This window comes from Plutella xylostella, chromosome 15 (genome assembly GCF_932276165.1).
Source record: "Plutella xylostella chromosome 15, ilPluXylo3.1, whole genome shotgun sequence".
NCBI classification, from domain to species: domain Eukaryota; kingdom Metazoa; phylum Arthropoda; class Insecta; order Lepidoptera; family Plutellidae; genus Plutella; species Plutella xylostella.
The window spans coordinates 12,138,781-12,157,937 of record NC_063995.1 but is presented as its reverse complement, the minus strand read 5'-3'; the positions used below and the strand labels follow the sequence as shown (position 1 = coordinate 12,157,937).

The following is a 19,157-nucleotide window of genomic DNA, read 5'->3' as shown; positions in this document are numbered from 1 at the left end:
CCCTAGAGAAACGTCTAACATTAAGGTTTAAAATGTAATTTGAATTACGTTTAGAGTTTTGTAAAAGTCAAGCTAAAAGCTTATAAAACGTCTCTATAAACAATCAGCCCTTGTGTCTGGCCTTTGTGGACCGCTATGATGAGTGTATCAAGTGTATGAGAAAGTCTCATTGCATAGGTGTCTAATCAACTGTTGCTATATCCCTATCGAGGTGGTGAGATATCTGGATATACAACGCCGCTTCTATGACTTTCCGAGTACAGGACCTCAAAATAAAACCCATCAAATTGCAACAAAGAGTGAGACAGTAGGGGGCTGTAATATCACTGTATTGTAATTGGGAGAATGCAGCAATATATAGGTATTTAGAAAAACATATTAGCTAGGACTAAGACTTTAATATAAATTCGTATAGCATGCTGTCATCATATCCTTAAGGGTTAGTCACTAGATTGTTTGTTAAATAACATATTTACTTAGAAATGTATTGTGTCTGACCTGTTTTATGATGCTTTAAAATAAAATAAATAAATAAAAAATCGAACTAGTGCAAGCAGGTATCTTGCTCGAACAGACTATTGGAAAATGCAGAAGTTTGACAAGGAGGCTGCAAGGAGAATACAACTTCAGCCTGCATACGGGAAGCTTTGACACGTTTGACACATTTCACAAAATCTGGACATAAAAATCATAAATCAGTTCCTCCTGCCTGCCTTATGGCGTATCGTTCAGTAATGAAGACACTAACGATGGACTTGCGGATGACGATCCACCGATTAAAAGTCGCTCAGAGAATTATTTAAACATCTATGCTCGGGGTTTCTCTGAGGAAATGAATAAAAGTAACGGAAAAGTCATAATTAAACCAATTTGGATTTCCAATTTACTTCAAACCCGATTTTAGGCTACTACGGATTACATATAACTAACTGTTTAAATTTAGCATTGTGTTTTACAGTTTTGCGGCTTTCAGTAACCCTGAGCTGACAATTTAGAGCAACAGACCGTTAGCGATCGGAGCCAGGGTGACACTCTAATAAACTTGTAGCGGTAACCTAAAAAACTGCGTCGCCCGCATGCCGCCGCCCTAATAGACGCGGCGAGGCGATATTTCAGCGCTATCTTATCAGCAGCGGGGCGCGGGGAGCGGCGCGGGGAGCGGCGCGGGGGGCGCGGGGGGCGCGGGGCAGGTGGCGCACGCGCTGCCGCTAATGATCGCATTACACGGCGACCCCACCCCGGCACCCTCCACGCAGCCCCCGTAACATAATCCCTTTCTCTCCCGCCAATCATTTCAACACTTCACTTTGTTGTGACACTTGCGACAGAAGAATGGATCTTCATCAGGCATTATAGTGGCTCCGTCACGCACAGGCTACATTGCAGTCAAATGTCATAGGATTAGTGGTGAATGTGAGCTCGGCGCCACAAGCGAACGCTGGGAAAGCCACGTCACGTCACCTCTAAATCCGGATTAAAGCTCATGCAACTCCTCGTACTTAGCTACGCAATGTTTGCAGTCTTCGGCAGGTAATCCTCAATACACAACCATCAAGCTTCTCATGCGGCTGTGCAATTGTGCATTTAATAACAACATGCATAGTTGCATCCGTTCGTGGTATAGCTCGACTTGTCCCTGTCTCTACGACGCGACTCCTGTCCACTCTGTGTCCTTAAATAATGACCACTTCCATTTATACATAGTTAGTCCTCATAATTGTAATTTTATCTTATATTTCGAGAAATAAAGAAGTAACTACATTTAACAGCGCATCAGAATTTTACCAATTACCTCTAATAACTTTAATAGTGCATTAAAATTTTATAAGTAAATTAAATAGATTAAAAAACTGGGGCCATTTGGTGTCGGCATTTTCTAAGTGGAACTTTTTCATTGCTTGCGATCTATGTTATAATGTTTCACTTGATAGTTTAGGCTCACAATAATACGGAGCATTTTCGTTTCATGTAAACACACAATTAGCTGTTAGTTAGTTGGAGAGCGGCACAGTTATGTGCGCAGTAAAAAATAGATTCAAGTGGAGTGAGGACGAGCCTTGAAGAGCTTCCACCTGCAGCCAGCAGTCGCACTACATTCTCATCCTTATTGCTCGCAGATACGAGTTAGATTTGTTTGTAGGTCGCGTGGTCCTGCCAGTCCACTTGACTTCACATGCGACACAGCACATACCGTTATGTCTGTGCTGTGGGAACAAAAATTAATTTAATGAACAAGTTTTTTTTTCTTGTTTTAATTGCTCAATCCTAATACCGTGGAAAGGAAAGTCGTTTATATTTTTATACTTTTACAAACTTTTCCTGTAAGGTTCAAATCGTCTTAATAGGTTGACCATTTAATCCCATCCCATTAAAATTTGTCTTCTTGGCACTGTTTTAAATTCTGCGTTTACAGATAAGTGAATCAAGTAAGACCTTCATTTAATTGTATGCAGTAATATGTAAGTATAACTGTTTGGCTTTAAAATCACTCTGTATGAAAATACTAAATTGAAGTTCCCTGTATCATTGCTGATCTGCATCGTGTCGGAACGTCCGCAGATCAAAGCGGGAGCAGCGCCGGTGTCGAGCTCTTGATCCGACACACTACACAAATAACTACAATTAACTGAATTTTTCAGCCAAATTGTGGATGTTCAATGAAATGCAAAAACAGAACTTTTTTAGAATTCGTTTTTTTTTCTACATAGCCATAGCGACAAAATCTTCCCGTGAAAACCATTCTAACCAGTGCATAGTGGTTACCATCATTTTTTTTTACTCGATAACCATAATATAGACAAACGTCACCATCAGCCCTTATTCACTGCTGAAAATATACATATATAGGTAGGTATATATTAGTATAGTTCTCTACCATGGAGCGCCAGAACAGTGTTACAACACGACGGGCTCCCTCATGCAACGACTACCTGTCTTAAGGTCATCGGCCAAGCGAGCTGGAGGATATTCCTCGCTACATTTTCTTAAACCTATGTGCTATAGTATGCTATCGGTAATTCCTCTACTTAGGTATCGAATCTTGATCGAATCCTGAGCACTCTTTTCATAGCAAATTTAGCGGCATAAAATTTCAATACCTAATTGTTATTATGTATCCCACCGATGGTGACGTTGGGTATAAGCGGGTAGTATAGGTAACTATAGGTAACTCTAAATAATATAACAAACTTGTAATATGTGGATTTGTGGTATGCTCAGTTCGATGAGGTAATGCTTATATGAACCGCAGTCCACATCACTCGTCCCATACGTGTGATACGCGGCGCCAGCGCGGCGGCGGCGGCGGCTCAAGTGGTTCTAAATGCGCCGCGCCTGGCCGGGGTTGGGCTAGGTCGCTGCACACACACCACACACCACACACCACACACCGCGAGCACCACTCCCGTTATTGTAGCTATTCGCAATAAATCAACTGGTCACTGTGATACTGGTCAAAAGGCATTTTTAACTTGGCTATAGTTTTCGTAGCCACTTCCATATAAACATCACAAAACATGCATATTGTCACAGAATTAATACTTACTGCCAGTTTCAATTAGTATATCTACCGATACCTGGTAGATTACTTTCATACTACTTTGACACATTAACAACCTGTCAAAATCGTATGAAAATAACTTAATATATAAAAGATAAAGTTAAAGAAACTGGTAGTTATCTAATATTTAATAACAGTTTATGAAGATGCAGATATCAAGTGTGATTTTTTTCAAGATAGATACCACGTGGTAGTAGATAAATTGAAAGGGATTGGTAAGGTGTCGAATTCGTAGCCATAAAAAACCTTCTGATAAAATTTTAGAATATATTTTATGACTTATTCGTAGGTATTTGACAATAAACGCATTATAAAGTGATGTTGTGAATGTACTACAACGCGCCGCAGAGCCCGGGCGCGGCGGCGGCGGCGGCTGCGGGCGGGGGTCGCGAAACATAATTTTTCAGCTTCGGTCATAAATCTCGGAGCAGCGCGCGCCCGCTAATGCACCGCGTAAATCAGACAGCCGCCTTATCTTCGCCAATATCACTCTTAAAGAAATTTGCATTGAGTTCCTTTTGCTCCGGTTACCGCTTTTACAGCTCCAAGCTTTACTTACAGAATAAAATATCGAGATTAAAGGTAATTTTATTATATTTTACCTATGTGAAAGTCCTATTTAGATACTCTGAAATTCTAGCTATTCTGGAACTTTAGTGGCTAGTCCATAGTTTGGGGCTTGAATTTTGTATTTAATAGTGTATGTAGGTTTTAATAATGAGATATTGTGGAATGGTCAGTTCGTGTGCGTCCGCGGAGCGTCGTGACCGCGCTATCGCCGTCGCTATCACAATACGTACCTATAACTTGTACAATTTCAAATCGAGTCGATTCTTGTGTTTCCGCTCTCTATAAGGTTAATAAACATTGTACTCGTATATAGCGGTTTAAGCTATTCCTGTAAAAGTTATATAGGAAAAGTAGAGAGGAGTTCATGCAACAGGAAATCAAAAACTTACGATTGTTTGATTTGGATACTACACTGTAGCTGTATTTTCTTCTGAATGTTAAGTACTTATAAGTATTAATGATTGCGTACAAGGGTTATCTCAAATATAGTGTAAGGAATGAAACCGCGTTAATAAGTGTGAATATAAATCAGGATGGTGTCGGCAGTGTCGGGCTCGTGTTGCAGGAATGTGCTACATTCCGCTCCGTAATGAGTTCAGTTCCGTAGCGTCACGTGCGCTCTGCTCTACCCCTGCTGACTCTAGCACTGCAATAGGACTCCGACGAACACCTAATGAATATCATTATAAATACATATGATTTGAAATAAAATAACTAAAAATGATTTGAATTATTAAGAATAGTTATCAAGCCTGAAACTATAAGACATACGATTCTAATGGTTTTTCGGTCCTTGCGTACAAAAAGCTCGAAACCCTTGCCCTTGGAATTATTTTTCAGTTTCTACGAAATCATGCCGCATGGACAGAAGCCAGAAATACCTACATTTAATAAAATTTGCCGTCTTATCTGCTACAATGTTATCCCAGGTCCTAGATTAATACATTTTGCCATCCTCCCTGTGCAGAGCCCATTACAAAGACAACCAACTTTACCTCCCAAGGCCTAGTGCCAAATATGTAAGTACTACGAATTGCGGAATTAGAAATGCGTCTTCCTATCCATCTCTCACCACCCCGCGTCGTGTCGTCGCGGCAGTTAGTTTGCTCGGAACTCTGTATTTTTTCGCAGCAGTCTACATCTATTAGGCGACATATGGCGCTAGTTTTTTGACTTCGGTCGTAAATTTAACGTTTTAATTTCGTTGCGCTAATAGCTACAAGCGACGCCGCGTCTCGGCTCATCCGTCACCGCGGTTTACGAGCGATGCAGCCACTGCAATTATCACTTTAAAACAGATCGAAACACGAGCCGTACAGATGTTATTTTCTTTACATAAAAAGCTTCAATCATTTATACCTATAAACAGTTTCAGCACAATTATTTTATCATTGAGGTGTATATAACAAACATATTTTTTGAGAATTCTGAATGGGTAATTGTTTTAATTTATCGTATTTATAAATTTATTATAGAGATAAGAAAATTCTAATTAGCTTTCGTATTCCAGGAAAAAAAATGTTCTTTCATAAGAAAAATCTAAGTCGTATTCAGTCGATGATAAAAATACTTTAAGTACTTGCGATAATTCATATCAAAATGACATTACTTATTAACGTTTTATGAAATATTTATTTATACATTACAACGTACCTATGTATTGTGTAAAATGTGAATTGTTGCGATTTCATGTCCGGTCCGCCGTTGTTAGTGACACAGTCAGAATCTAACTCGCCTGCATTAGGTGTAAGGTATTATACAACAAAATACTATAAAATAACAAGTGTACGATGAAGTAATGTAATGGGCCGCGGAGCTGATAAAGGCATTTGTCCACAACCGCAGTATCGATGCACTTACGCACTTTTATTGCTATACTTATGTATTATATTTGTTACAATCCAATATTGCACGCATAAATGATAAGGAAAATAATAAAATAATTTAAAACTGATAACAGCATTATTAACAAAATAAGTTATAATGATTTTGCGAAACATGTTTTTTTTTGATACGACTATGTATTATATGATGTGATTATAACTTAGTAACGTGAATATGTGAGGCAAGTCCGTTAGTGTATCAGTGGGTATGAACGTGTCATATCAGTCGGCGATAGCGCGTTGATACCGTCAGCACAGTTCTACCTACTCACACGTGATGAGCCATTCTGACACTTATGAAGATAGCGATAAGGTCTAGGCTGGTCGTTTCGTTGTTGCTGATCCTGCGTCAGCGCTGCAGGTGCTCGCTCACTGACCGCGGCTCACTCCAGTTTCACACTCATTTGTTTATTTTTATCTCATACAGAACAGATCTTCGAACTTGACCTACCGACTACACATGATACAAAGTCAAGTGGCACTTCTGTTACCGAACTAAAAATACGAACACGTAACGACGATCAGTTGTGCGAGGGATATTGTTTTAAAGTCGGTTAGCAGTCTCAGAGTAGTTTCAGTAAGAGCAACCATGACTGATTCACATTTTCTTTCATTCCATACCAGACAGACTGATCCAAATGTACCTAACTTATTAATTTGTGTGTTGTTGCAGCTTGTTGGCTCTGAGCATGCGGAGCTGGTAGCCGCAGCGGCAGCATGTTCAACAGCGGCGGGGGTGCTGGGGGCGGGGGCGGCGCGGGGGGTGCGGGGTACGAGGAGTGCGCGGAGGGCGGGTACCTGGGCTACGGCGCGCCGCGGCTGCAGCAGTACGCGCACTTCCCGCACCAGAACGTGTGGCACCACCACGCCTCGCACCACGACGCCTACCCACAGACCTATGGAGGTACCGACATACTTTGTACAGTTATTTTATGTATTTATGAATATGCCGCCTGGACCATCCCTGGAGCTGCTGAAACTAAACTCTTCACTTCTGGTAGTATGCTAGTATAGTAGGAAGAATGGCAGAAATTTCCTTCCTTAATCTTCTTTGTTCCCGCCATTCCTCTCAGTCACGACTTTTCTTTCTTCCCCGGTCCCTCTGAGAGAGAGTAAGAGTCGCTTTCCTTGTAATAATTTCTAATAAATTTACCATAGAAAATTCGCGCAATGATCATTAAGTCACTCAGTCATCAATAATTTCATCATATCGAATATCTATTAATGACTGCCGTGATGACACCATTTTATCTCCATGTTCTAATTGCTGGAAGCTCATTACTCACCGGGTTCGTGCTCAGTGGTTGTGTCCATGGTCTAGTCATCGACGGCTAGTCCCGGGGCCGACGTCGAGTGTTCTTGTACATAACCAGAACAAATCATTCATTGTTTGTCATTTATTCGTAACTCATTCCCCGAATCGTAATGGTAATAGCAGGATAAATAACAAATAAAATATCCAATAGTTTAGATTTCCTCCTTTTTGTAGGTCAGTCAGCACTGACAACATTACACTGTTTTTTTTTAAAGAATTTATTTGATTGTATTTGGGAAACATACAGTCACTTACTAATAATTTTACAAACATTTTTTAATTTAGACTTGGAGTTCCATAAAAAGATACACTAATATTAACTTAGTTTACAAGATACGATCCTTTCCCAAAAACTTTACTGATATTTCAAATGTGAGATTTAAAAAGTTGCCTTCTTCTATAGGTAGTTGTTGTGGTATGTTGCTTAGAAGAGTACAAAACATACATTCATGCTCACATTAGCATTGATTAACTATCAACAGAAGAGTGTATTTGACGAACTGAGGTTTTAGAGTGTTTCTTCTATCTCTTCCAACTTTATTACTGAGTATAGATTTTTCTTCAAAAGTTCCTGGTGTTGGTTAGTAGAAGTGCGTTAGTCCAGTAGCATCGCAATAGGTATCGGCGGGCGATTACTCACGGCTCACGGCGCGCGATAAGCCCCGGGCGGCCGCGCCAGTCCGCGCGCTGACCTCTGACCGCCAGGTCGCGTGTCTCCTCTCTCTCCCTGTGTCTCCTCTCTGTCTCCCCTGTGACTCCGGCCTCAAGTGCGAGCAGGACATGTTCAGTCTGCAGCAGGTGGAGCAGCTGCCCCGGGCCTGGCTGCACGGGCTCACAGCCATCGCAGGTATGTTTAGAGCTGAAATTCCTTATTGTGCTGTAAAAAAATCGCCATCATGTCTTAGTTGACTTCACTGTAGATTCCAAGGATCTCTGCATTTGGCCTTCATCTCCCTCCATCAATCTTTTTTATCTAGCCAGACGGATAGAGTTGGGTTATTTATGCATCTGCAAGCTGCAAGTGTTCTATTTACGGTGGCGTCGAGGCGCTGCTGTTTTGTGTATTTTTAATATTTTCCTGTATGATTTTACTGAATTATTTGTGGTGTATGTTTCCTACTATAATGGTTATTATGAGCATGTTTGCTTCCCCCCGGACGGATGGGTCGTTGTTTGTTTCTCTTCTGACAGCACGCTCGTTGGTTGCAGGCGGCGGCGCGCACGGCGTGGGCGGCATGGGCGGCGTGGGCGGCGTGGGCGCGGTGGGCGGCGCGCTGTACCCACAGAACATGGTGATGGGCTCGTGGTGCTCGCCCTACGACGCGCTGCAGAGGCCCCCGCCCTATGGTGAGCTTCCTCCTCCACTCACACCACACATGGCCGGCGCCGCCAGTGACCCGTGCACAGCAGGTCATAAGAGCAGATGTAGACTCATTTTGAGTGATGATGATAATTGGAGAGGCCTATTTCCATACTTACTATTCTATGGTTCGTTCCATTTTGTAAACATGATCACACTTTGTGTTTGTGCTTCCTGTCCCTGCCTGTGTTAATCATCGAAAAATATCGCGTCATAACTATATTATTTACCATTGAGGAAAATTCAATAATACTCCATCGGAAACCATACTTATCTTCAAATTCAGAAATAAGTAGGTACTACTACATTATCAAAAAGTAATACTTGGTAAATAGCATTGTGAGGGAAAACTACTGCCCTATCTTTATTCATAGTTAGTAAATATCATAAATAGATTAGGCACAGATGACCTATTGAACATAACAACAATACCTGCTGCAACAAGTTATCGATAAACGCATATCAAAATAAAACAGTAATTAGTCGCTGGTATCGCGGCTAGTTATCAGTTATTAATTAACTGTTAGTAAACACGAGCGGAGCGTGCGCTATCAGCCGGGTAGAGCCGCCGCGCGCCCGCATCATTCTCAGAACGCTACTTACAATGTAGCCGATTGTAGCCCTCTGTACTGTACTACTTATTAATGTACGAGTAGATCATAAGATATTAATTTATATTGTATTATAATATATCACCTAATGCTATATTCTACCTAACACACAAGAATAATGTCGAGGCAAACACTCACTAGTCTCACTACCTTTACCGATGGCCTTTCACGGCTTCGGACTGCACTCTGAGCTACATATGTAAGCACGGGTTTTCATCTAGAGGCGACAGCAGATGACGTAATGAGGGCTGGCTGAACTGGAGCGGGTACTAACGCGCGCTGCTACAGATGGCGAGGCGGCGTTCGACAGCGAGGGCCGCGAGTGCGTGAACTGCGGCGCCGCCAACACGCCGCTGTGGCGCCGCGACGCCACGGGCCACTACCTGTGCAACGCGTGCGGCCTCTACCACAAGATCAACGGCGTGAACCGCCCGCTCGTGAAGCCGAGCAAGCGGCTGGTGAGTGTCTGGCGCGCTAGTAACGCTCTCTGTGTGCAGGTGCGGGTGGGGACGCCGACCTGCTGACGCGCTTCTATAAGGAGGGCTCCGTGCAGCGCTGGATGAGCGTGGAGGGCATGGCTAGAGGCATGAAGAAGGTGAGTCGGTGGCGTGTAGACTAGTGCATGCCTGACCCGACCGCACGCTCCACTAACCCTCCCTACTGCTACTGGCTTTTGACTTTCTTTTTTGCCCTACACGCTACCGCTCCCGACTTTGAATGACGATTCTCTAGGTTTGTGAGATGGCAAACACCTTATCTTTATTTTGCACAATCTTTTATCACGTCCAGTTCTTTATCTATTATCAAAATAAGGTGGTTGCCATGTGCCGTATGCTCCAAAATCTAGTGGTAGTGAAGTTTTGATAAAATGCAGATCAGAAATAAATATTGCAAGCCCGTGACCTAGAATGATCAAAGATGAGATGAATCATTATAATATTGTAATCATAACATTACATTAATGTCCAGAGCTGGAACGATAAGTGTGTTATCTAGACTCGTGTAGAGCAGTAGCAACTACAGCAGTATTCTGGGGATAATAATAATATGTATGTAGTATGTACCTATATACATAGTGGCACTAGTATGGAAACTCGCGGTCCGGCGCGAGTGTGGTCGCGATGTAGATAAGGGTCATAGTCGCGGGCGGGGGGCGGCGCCTCGCCCGGCGGTGTCCCCACAACACGCGCGGCACGAGGGGCGCGGGGGCGGCGGCGGTGGTGGGATACTAGATGGTGGTGGCTACCTGATTATCATACTCGATTCTATTGTGTAGTGTGCCTTACTGTAAACATTTCAAAACGTTATGTAGTAACTAATGTATACCTATTTTAAATTACAAGTATCATATCAGGATCTAATAGCATTACAGTATATCAAAGATAAATTGCTTCAGTGGGCGTACAGAGACGCGGGGCCGTAATTGTAACTCCGCGTATCTTTATTGAAATGATAATGATAGTTGTATCTTAATTGGGTATTTATAACTTTGCGATTTGCATGGTGTTCGGGGATAATTTGTAAGTTAACGTTAGTATTATTATTTGGTTTACGTGTGAGTAGATTAATGTTATGTTTTTTCACGGCCGTTAACACCAACGCATGCATCTCTACCGATTTTAAATTGTTCAATATCGTCGAGCGAACAGTTTGCTACTGCTACTGGCCAAACGGAACCAACACTCGATCTATCATCATCATCATCAGCCAACAATCGTCCACAGCTACTCCACGGTGTTCCTATCTGATTGCACACCTCACCACTGTTCGCTCGATGGCCCTGGGGGGTCACTCTCTAAATCGACGAACGAACGAACGATAAATGCCAGCGCTCCGAACAAAACTGAGCGCTAACCACTAAGTATCTCATACGAGGACATAATGAGGAGACCCACCTCAGGGCTCAGACAAATCAGCAGATTGCAGCCGTCGAAATCTGAGTTTTGAATTTTTTGGCCTCTGGGTCTCAAGAGGTTAAGCATGCCGATTCGTTCGTTGGTTCGTCGATGTAGATAGTGGTCCTCGATGGTGTTTCCTCTCGTGCACCGAGTGACCGTGTCTGGTTGCAGTCGGCGGCGCGGCGGCACGGGCAGTGCTGCACCAACTGCGGCTCGCGCAACACCACGCTGTGGCGCCGCAACAACGAGGGCGAGCCCGTGTGCAACGCCTGCGGGCTGTACTACAAGCTGCACGGGGTCAACAGGTAAGCAACCACGCCTGTTCTTCTACTTTAAAAGGCGGTAACAGACCACGCTTGCATGGAAGTAATAAGTACGCTTGAGCTGGTCTAGCGTTTGTCACCAATGATGCCAAACATACAGGGGGTCCCAAAATTCAACCTCATGCCTTGGAGGGCTGATATCGCAATATGAAGACAATAAAAAGATACCTAATAGGTATAACTAATCGACACACGACGACAGATCAGGTCTTTGCGGGGCACCGGTTCTTAAAAACTCCATATATAGGTACTTATTATTAAAGGATTTTTAATGTTGCGTAACTAACTCTCGTAAGTCCCTACCTATAAGGTGTTTTCATAATGTAATGAATGCTTGGGTATGCTTACAGACCATTAGCGATGAGGAAGGAAGGCATCCAGACGCGCAAGCGGAAGCCGAAGAAGTCTGGAGGCAAGCCCGCGGCCGACGCGCCCCCCGGCGGCGGCGGCGGCAAGAAGGACGAGCAGCACTCGCCCGGGATTGAAGGTACTGCGCTTCAACATCATCACCATCAGCCATCTACACTACATTGCTTCACTCTCATTTACAATTATTGTTTACCTACTTAATCATTCACCGAATGGTTTGGCGATCGCCAACTAGTGTTCGGTTCGTAGGACGGAATATTGAAATAAGTCCCTTCACGTTTCAGTTCCCTTGGAGAGCAAGCCGCGCATCTCGGAGCTGCCGGCGGCGGCGGCGGCGGCGGCGCGCGGCTCGCCCCCCGCGCCCCGCGCCGCGCCCGCCTACCCCGGCCTGCTGCCGCACCCGCTGTTCAACATCAAGGCCGAGCCCACGCCGCACGACGCCTATGCGCACGCCCACTATCCGCAGCAGCACTACCTACACGCGCTACAGGTACCAACATACCACTACCATCTCCAATAACAATTTATAGATTGGCAAGTTTCTTGGCGACCCTCCTTGCGGGGTGAAAGACGCGGACGGGACGAGGTACCCAAGACGACAGCGGGTAGCGGGAGGGGCAGCGGTGAAGGGCAACGCGTGCACTGCACGTCATTGTTACGGCAGTCTCGGCCGCGCAGCATGCTGTATAGTCTGTCATAATTTGAGTGCGACCCACATGAGATCATTGATCCTGAGACTATTAGTCTTAGGTATCTATAATTCGTCAACAAAATAACGTTAAAAACAACAAATCGTATAATCAGCGTACCGGATCAGTCATGCTACGCGGCTAAAGGTTGGTACTGCGCAGTCAGATACGAAAAAGTAAACAACAAAGACGAAGAGTCCATATGACAGTGCGTCAGTTGTCAGTTCTTGTAACTAGGAAAGCAACCAAAATTTATGTGATTTAATGAAAGTAATAGTAATTAATGTGCAAAACACAGAGAAAAATTACAAAATTGATGAAATTTTGAAAGAAAATGGTCATATCGTGCATCGCCTACCCCCATACCACCCGGAATTAAATCCTATTGAACTTATGTGGGGGTACGTGAAAGGCGAGCTCGCAAGAACGTCGATTGACTCTAACTTAGATAAAGAGATAAAAGACTTTGAGTTGCTTTTCTCTAATTATTCGCCTGAAAAGTGGAGAAATTGTGACGACCATGTCATAAAAAATTAAGACGAATATTATAAATCTGATAGAGTATTTGACGATGTATTGGACAGGTATGTTATTGTTTATTTATAATTTAATGTAAATTAAACATAAAATATTATAGGTGTACACTGAACTAATATGACTGGCGTACTCTAGTACATTATACTTTAAAGTAGGTATAATGTTTTTTGATTTTTGTCTTAGATTTATAATTGAAGTTAATGAAAACGATGATGAAGATGAGGATGACGACGACGATGAACAAGTTCAAACAGAGAGTGAACATGAAAGTGACATGGGAATTGATTTATAAAATAAAACACTTTTACATAAATAAATTCAAATTGGTAGATATTCTGAAGGTAAACATCCAAATTTTAATGCTGTCAAACTATAAATTTTAAGCTAAATATGACATTTACGGGAACACTCATAGAATAAAATTTTACTTACGTCAGAAATAGTTACAAGCTATCGCGAGATTAATCCGGGCACACTTTTCTACGTGTGTAGCATGTCGTGCTACCTCGCCCCCGCCACTTCTTTCACCCCTCAAGGAGGGTCGCCAAGTAACTTGCCACAGTATAGAAGTTAGCAGCTTAGGAGTAACCGCTCTACAGAATCTTGTAATGGAATGGTGATAAAGATAGGTCTATGACACTGGACCTTTTGGGTATGTTCTATGTAGCAGATTTTGCCTACATTTTGTCATCTATCTAATCTCTCCTAATATGATGTCGTTTTTCTCGTTCAGCAGTACGGGCTTAACACGGGTGAAGAGGAAGAGGGCAGCGGGTTCCTGCACCAGCGCAACGTCACCGCGCACGCCAAGCTCATGGCGAGCACGTAGCGAGCGCGCAAGAACATGCGTCATTGGGGGCGTAACATGCAGCGAACATGCCCCACTAGGGGCGTGGCACGCAGCGAACATAAGCCGCGAGCGCGAACACGCAGCGAACATGCGCCACTAAAGGCGTAGCCACGCACTCCCAACTCATTAGTAAACAGGAGTTTGCGTCTATAACTTATGTCGCTTATCAATAAGAATGAAAGGACCAAGTATTACCTTTTCGTAAGGGTTGACCAATCACTAACCAATTCGATGCTTTATATCTTTCGATGTGGTTTCACACCATTACGAAGTCGTTCACTAGTTTGTACATAGGTTTACTGACTTGTAGATATAATTAGGTAATTCATGTAATGATTATCCGACTGAATAGATGTCGTTACGCCGTGACTGAAACGATTTTAACACTTATGGGTCTAATGGAAGATGGAATCTAATGTGGAGATCTCGTCGCCTCCTGTACCTCCCGCTGCCGGGCGGGCTCTGTGGGGCAGGAGGCAATCATGAGAACAAATTCGATCTAGTATTATTACATGTGTAAATATTAATTAGAAACCTATGTAATGTAATTAAGCTACGTTTTAATATTATAATAACTTAAACATGGGTAGGTTTATAGACAAAACACAAAGCGTGTAGGTAATGAGAGTAAGTTTAGAAATTTTTGGTTGTGTATATTTCATAATGAAAGTCGTTATGTACCTACCTACTCACAGGCACAGCGTGGATCTGAATATTTTGTACATAGGTCTGTACTAATAATGAGTACGTACACTTACGTAAGTTAAATTACACTAGGTTAGAAATGTTCCTATTGTTATGCCAGATAGAATATTGTGTAAATAAATACTTGTCCGTATCCGCTATGAATCAGTTCGCACTTGTAGTTAACTATTTTCTCAATAAACTCATCATTGATAATCAGCAATGACTATAACATGAAACTCAGATTATACTCAAATAATAGGATAATGTAAAATAAAAGGCATTTACTTAACGCTGTAAATATGTAATAGAATAAATTAAAATCATTATGTTTATCAACAATGTTATAAAACTTGTAAGATTTATCACAGCAGTATCAAATGCAACTCTCAAAATTTGTTCAAATATTACCTGTAAGACAATATTATAAAATAAATTTGAGCACTGTCTGACTAAGGGTTTTTATTTTACATTCCTTGAGGTGTGTGAAGGATGAACTGACCAGTCGGTCACGCGTGGAGTCCCGGCGCCCCAACCCCGGGCGCCCCCGCGGCGGCGGCGGCGAGGGCGGCTCCGCTCAGCCGGTAGTAGCACCACTGCTCCTTGGCCGTCAGGTTCTCGGCTCCCTGCACACACAACACATGCATTATTTACATACTAAAATAAGCAGCTTCTCCAGTTAACTATGCAGGTGAATACCTACTAAGCTAGATACAGGGATGTAGAGTTAGAAATATACAGAGGATAAACAATAGCTACTCAGATAAGTAGTTACAAACTGTACTCTACGACAGTAATGATTAGTAAACAAAATAAATATGGAGGAATAAATGAAACACCCAGCTAGATTAAGATGATAATAATAATACATACAGTACAATACATAGTAACGACATAGTAACAATTCAGTGATTTCTAAATTGTATTACTTGGGAATCTTGCGATTGTATAATTTCATGAGCTTGGGAGGGTGCAGCGATGGGGTGGCAAGGAACAGGGGCGTCACTGCTGCGGGGGCGGGGGCGCCACTACTCCCGGGGGCGCCACTACCCCCGGGGGCGCGAGGGGCGCCACTACTCCCGGGGGCGCGGGGGGCGCGGCGCCGGCTCCTCGCCCTCGCGGAAATTAATGCGATACAGTTTCTTGTCGGTAGACTTTACCTGAGACAACAGTCAGTAATCCTCATCCTCGGATATATAAATATTATAAAAGGATGCCGCTCTCAGGCGAGTCTTCCTAGTTAACTTAAGGCGCGATTAAACGACGCGGCCTAGCCCGATCCTACGCCAGCCGAGCCGTCCGTGGAGATGAGAAAAGAAAACAACTAAATACTATCTTCCTTCGTCTCGCGCTCTGTGACATCTGTTTAGACGGCGCGTGTTAACACAAGCCGAGCCGTGCGACCTCTGGCGAGCCGCGCCGAGCGCAGTTACACAGCGCGTGGCGCGGCGAACCACGGGCGGAGCCAGCCTCGGCTCGGGCTAGCCCGCGTCGTTTAATCGCGCCTTAATAGAGTCATACTGTCTGATACTGCTACATAAGTATTGTTATTGAGTATTGTACTCACTTTTCGTTGGTAGAAGTCTGTGGCGGGGTTCCACTCCAGCACGTGGAAGTCGAGGCGCGAGCAGCCGGACCGCGCCGCCTCCTGCAATATAGAATGTATGTATTTATTTATTATTTTGTATGCCTAGTATAAATTGTATAATAGTTGATGAAAAAAAAACTGGCATTGAATGTGACGCCTCGAACTATCAGAAAACTCTTGACAGAAAATGTTTGACACCGCGGCTGCTGCACGGGTTCGTTATCGAAGTCGATAAACTCGTATAATGAGCGTTTCACCAATCACAGCGCTGTATTTATAGCGAATAGCGAGCCACGTTTATCTACGTCGATAACGAACCCGTGTAGATGCAGCAGAATATGCTGGTATATTCATTAAAATGTTGAGTAAACCTTCACACGCTTACCCCCTTATTCATAGAGAAGTTACAGAACGTTTTAACTAATAAACTGTTTTGTCCCTCTCCGACAAAGAACAATTTGTTCTTTGAAAGAGAGGGACAAAACAGTATATTAGTTAAAACGTCTTGTAACTTTTCTATGAATAAGGGGGTTAGTGTAAATGTATGTACGGTCAGGCAGGTGTAAAGAAACCTGACCCCCTCTCATACTAATAATGCTTCGGAGGGGAGTCAGGTTTATCTGCCCCTTATTGTACCTTAGCGACGTGGTTGAAGAGTCGCTCGCCGACGCCGCGGCGGCGCTGCGCGGGCCGCACGTACAGGTCCTCCAGCAGCAGCGCGCGCCCCTCCCACGTCGAGTACGTGGGGAAGTACAGCACGTACCCCGCCAGCACGCCGCCCCCCGCGCCCGCCCTCGCGCCCCCCGATCCCGCCGCCAGCTCCGCCACGCAGCAGCGGAACGCCGGCGGCTGCAGCTCGAACCCGTCGCGCTCCAGCTCTGTAGGTAGACATGACGACCCGTTACAAACAAATAAATATGTACTTACTTACATAACAGGTGAATGGTGACAGCAGAGTAGCTTTTACTTTTAGAAACTACAATAAATTAAATACAAAATAAACTATTATGCAAGCAATTTATATAAATTTTTAATCCTATTAATACTTGTTATAAATGGGTAAGTTAAGAATACCCTGTAAATAAATAATACCCGTGAAGAAAAGTCTGCAGGAAACAGCTAGCTCAGTATAATTATATGTCAGTCATGCAATGTGTTGTCTGATTTATTTTACATAAGATTTATACACGCTAACTATCACTTGTATCACTACTTTAAAACCAACAATTTTATTACCTTTCAAACTCATCTTTGGACCATCTGGCATCTTCTCAAAATCTGCAAGTTCCTGAAACATCATATCACAAAAACAATGAAAAGATACTTTCAATCCAACATATGGACTGCCAAGAAACAAGAAACTTGTGTGGAAGATAGCACAATATGTCCCACTACATGATGGCGCAGGGAGGGAGGTAAACTGCACTATTAAGGGAAATAAAAAAAGATTAAAGTTAATAAGTTGTTGTTGTTACAATAACGTTTAAATCACTCATAATATAAGCAGTAGAATATGGTACAATATAATGGAATAGCTTTGTTTTTGAAACAAGCATCAGTATGAATGAAATGAAATGAAATCGTTTATTTTTTGTTATAGCTGTTGGGCAATTTTGTATACATGCTATGTGTATTTTAATGTGTTTTTTTATTAGGTATTTATGTAAGAATTTTTAGGTTATAAATATTATAAATTAAATTTTAGACAAAATTTAACACCTGCATAACTTTTGGTCTGTATGACGCCTACAAAATAACATTAGGAGATGTTTTAACTCCAAAAAAACAGCAAAACCTGACATGAGAACCTATATTATGAATCATCAGACCAGTTTCACAAAGATAACTCTTTCTCCTTTCTGAGTGCGATAGGCCACTTTTACCCAACAGGTCCTTAGAGACGCGATGTGAAGGAGGCGCTGAAAAGCTAGTTAACAATAACAAGGGTAAGCGAGGTAGTAAAGGGTATCATTACATAAAATATATGTGTTATTATTCATTAAGTACATACTTGTATCATTTCAGCGACGGCTTTCATATCTTCCTTCTTAGCAGGGCGCACGCAAATCTCATCATCCGTGTATTTTTCACTTTCACTCATCTTGTAAACAGTACAATAATAACAATTAACTGTAAAAATTGGTAAAGTATTTGGTGACCAGCCGGCAAGGAAAATCTTCAACACAAAAGTCAAAACATCAAATCAAATGTCAATGTCAATCAATGACAGCCGTTTGAATAGTCTATGATGTTGATGACAGTGAAAAAAAACCGTTCTGAAATGCCTGAAGATGAATAGTGATTGATGATAGGTCACATTCATTAGGGTTCCGTAAGTCATTCACATTATCGACGAGTATCCGCACTGGCGGCAAAAATCGCGTATAGGACGTATACGCGTTCGTCGGAATATAATTCGAGATAATTAATATCGCGCGGTGAAATATCGTTGTGCGGACACACCCTTATAGTTTCGTCATGTATGTCCGCCTGTCTGTCCTTTGGTCCTGGCTCGTTCTCCGCCGTTCCTGCACCGATTTTTAGGGTTCCGTAGCCAAAATGGCAAAAACGGAACCCTTATAGTTTCGTCATGTCCGTCTGTCCGTCTGTCCGTCTGTCCGTCTGTCACAGCCGATTTACTCGGAAACTATAAGTACTACAGTGATGAAATTTGATGGGAATATGTGTTGTATGAACCGCTACAAAAATATGACACTAAATAGTAAAAAAAAGAATTGGGGGTGGGGCCCCCCATACATGTAACTGAGGGATGAAATTTTTTTTTCGATGTACATACCCGTGTGGGGTATCAATGGAAAGGTCTTTTAAAATGATATAAAGTTTTCTAAAAAACATTTTTCTTAAAGTGAACGGTTTTTGAGATATCAGCTCTCAAAGTCGTAAAAAGTATGTCCCCCCCC

The 19,157-nt window shown here is 42.7% G+C and overlaps 2 protein-coding genes across 3 annotated transcripts in view; one reads left to right on the top strand and one right to left on the bottom strand.

Moving 5' to 3' along the window:
- Positions 1–15,100, top strand: part of LOC105389444 (GATA-binding factor A) — a 34,133-nt gene extending 19,033 nt beyond the window's left edge. The window contains exons 2-8 of the mRNA XM_048625733.1: positions 6,686–6,916; positions 8,537–8,674; positions 9,587–9,756; positions 11,368–11,501; positions 11,870–12,006; positions 12,173–12,378; positions 13,851–15,100. Coding sequence (XP_048481690.1) covers positions 6,730–6,916; positions 8,537–8,674; positions 9,587–9,756; positions 11,368–11,501; positions 11,870–12,006; positions 12,173–12,378; positions 13,851–13,943 — 1,065 coding nt within the window. The 5' untranslated portion in view covers positions 6,686–6,729 and the 3' untranslated portion in view covers positions 13,944–15,100. The remainder of the gene's footprint in view (positions 1–6,685; positions 6,917–8,536; positions 8,675–9,586; positions 9,757–11,367; positions 11,502–11,869; positions 12,007–12,172; positions 12,379–13,850) is intronic.
- LOC119691277 (thialysine N-epsilon-acetyltransferase) lies at positions 14,937–18,455 on the bottom strand. Of its 2 annotated transcripts, none has more exons than XM_038108469.2 (5): positions 18,248–18,452; positions 17,473–17,524; positions 16,873–17,114; positions 16,216–16,296; positions 14,937–15,274 (listed from the first exon to the last, which is right to left on the bottom strand). In XM_038108469.2, the coding sequence occupies exons 1-5, from the start codon at positions 18,335–18,337 to the stop codon at positions 15,158–15,160; spliced, it is 582 nt and encodes a 193-aa protein (XP_037964397.2). In that variant the 5' UTR covers positions 18,338–18,452; the 3' UTR covers positions 14,937–15,157. The 2 variants fall into 2 exon arrangements, with proteins under 2 accessions (XP_037964397.2, XP_048481942.1); XM_048625985.1 differs by lacking the exon at positions 14,937–15,274 and adding an exon at positions 15,690–15,808 and having other exon boundaries at positions 18,248–18,455.
- Positions 18,456–19,157: the final 702 nt, after the last annotated feature.

Bases quoted from the DNA above. Each gene is read 5' to 3' on its own strand.
- LOC119691277 (XM_038108469.2), bottom strand. From the start codon at position 18,337: ATGAGTGAAAGTGAAAAATACACGGATGATGAGATTTGCGTGCGCCCT. The intron at 17,525-18,247 runs GTATGTACTTAA...ATGATGTTTCAG, and splicing joins CCGTCGCTGAAATGATACAA to GAACTTGCAGATTTTGAGAA. The intron at 15,275-16,215 runs GTGAGTACAATA...TTGTGTGTGCAG, and splicing joins CAGACTTCTACCAACGAAAA to GGAGCCGAGAACCTGACGGC.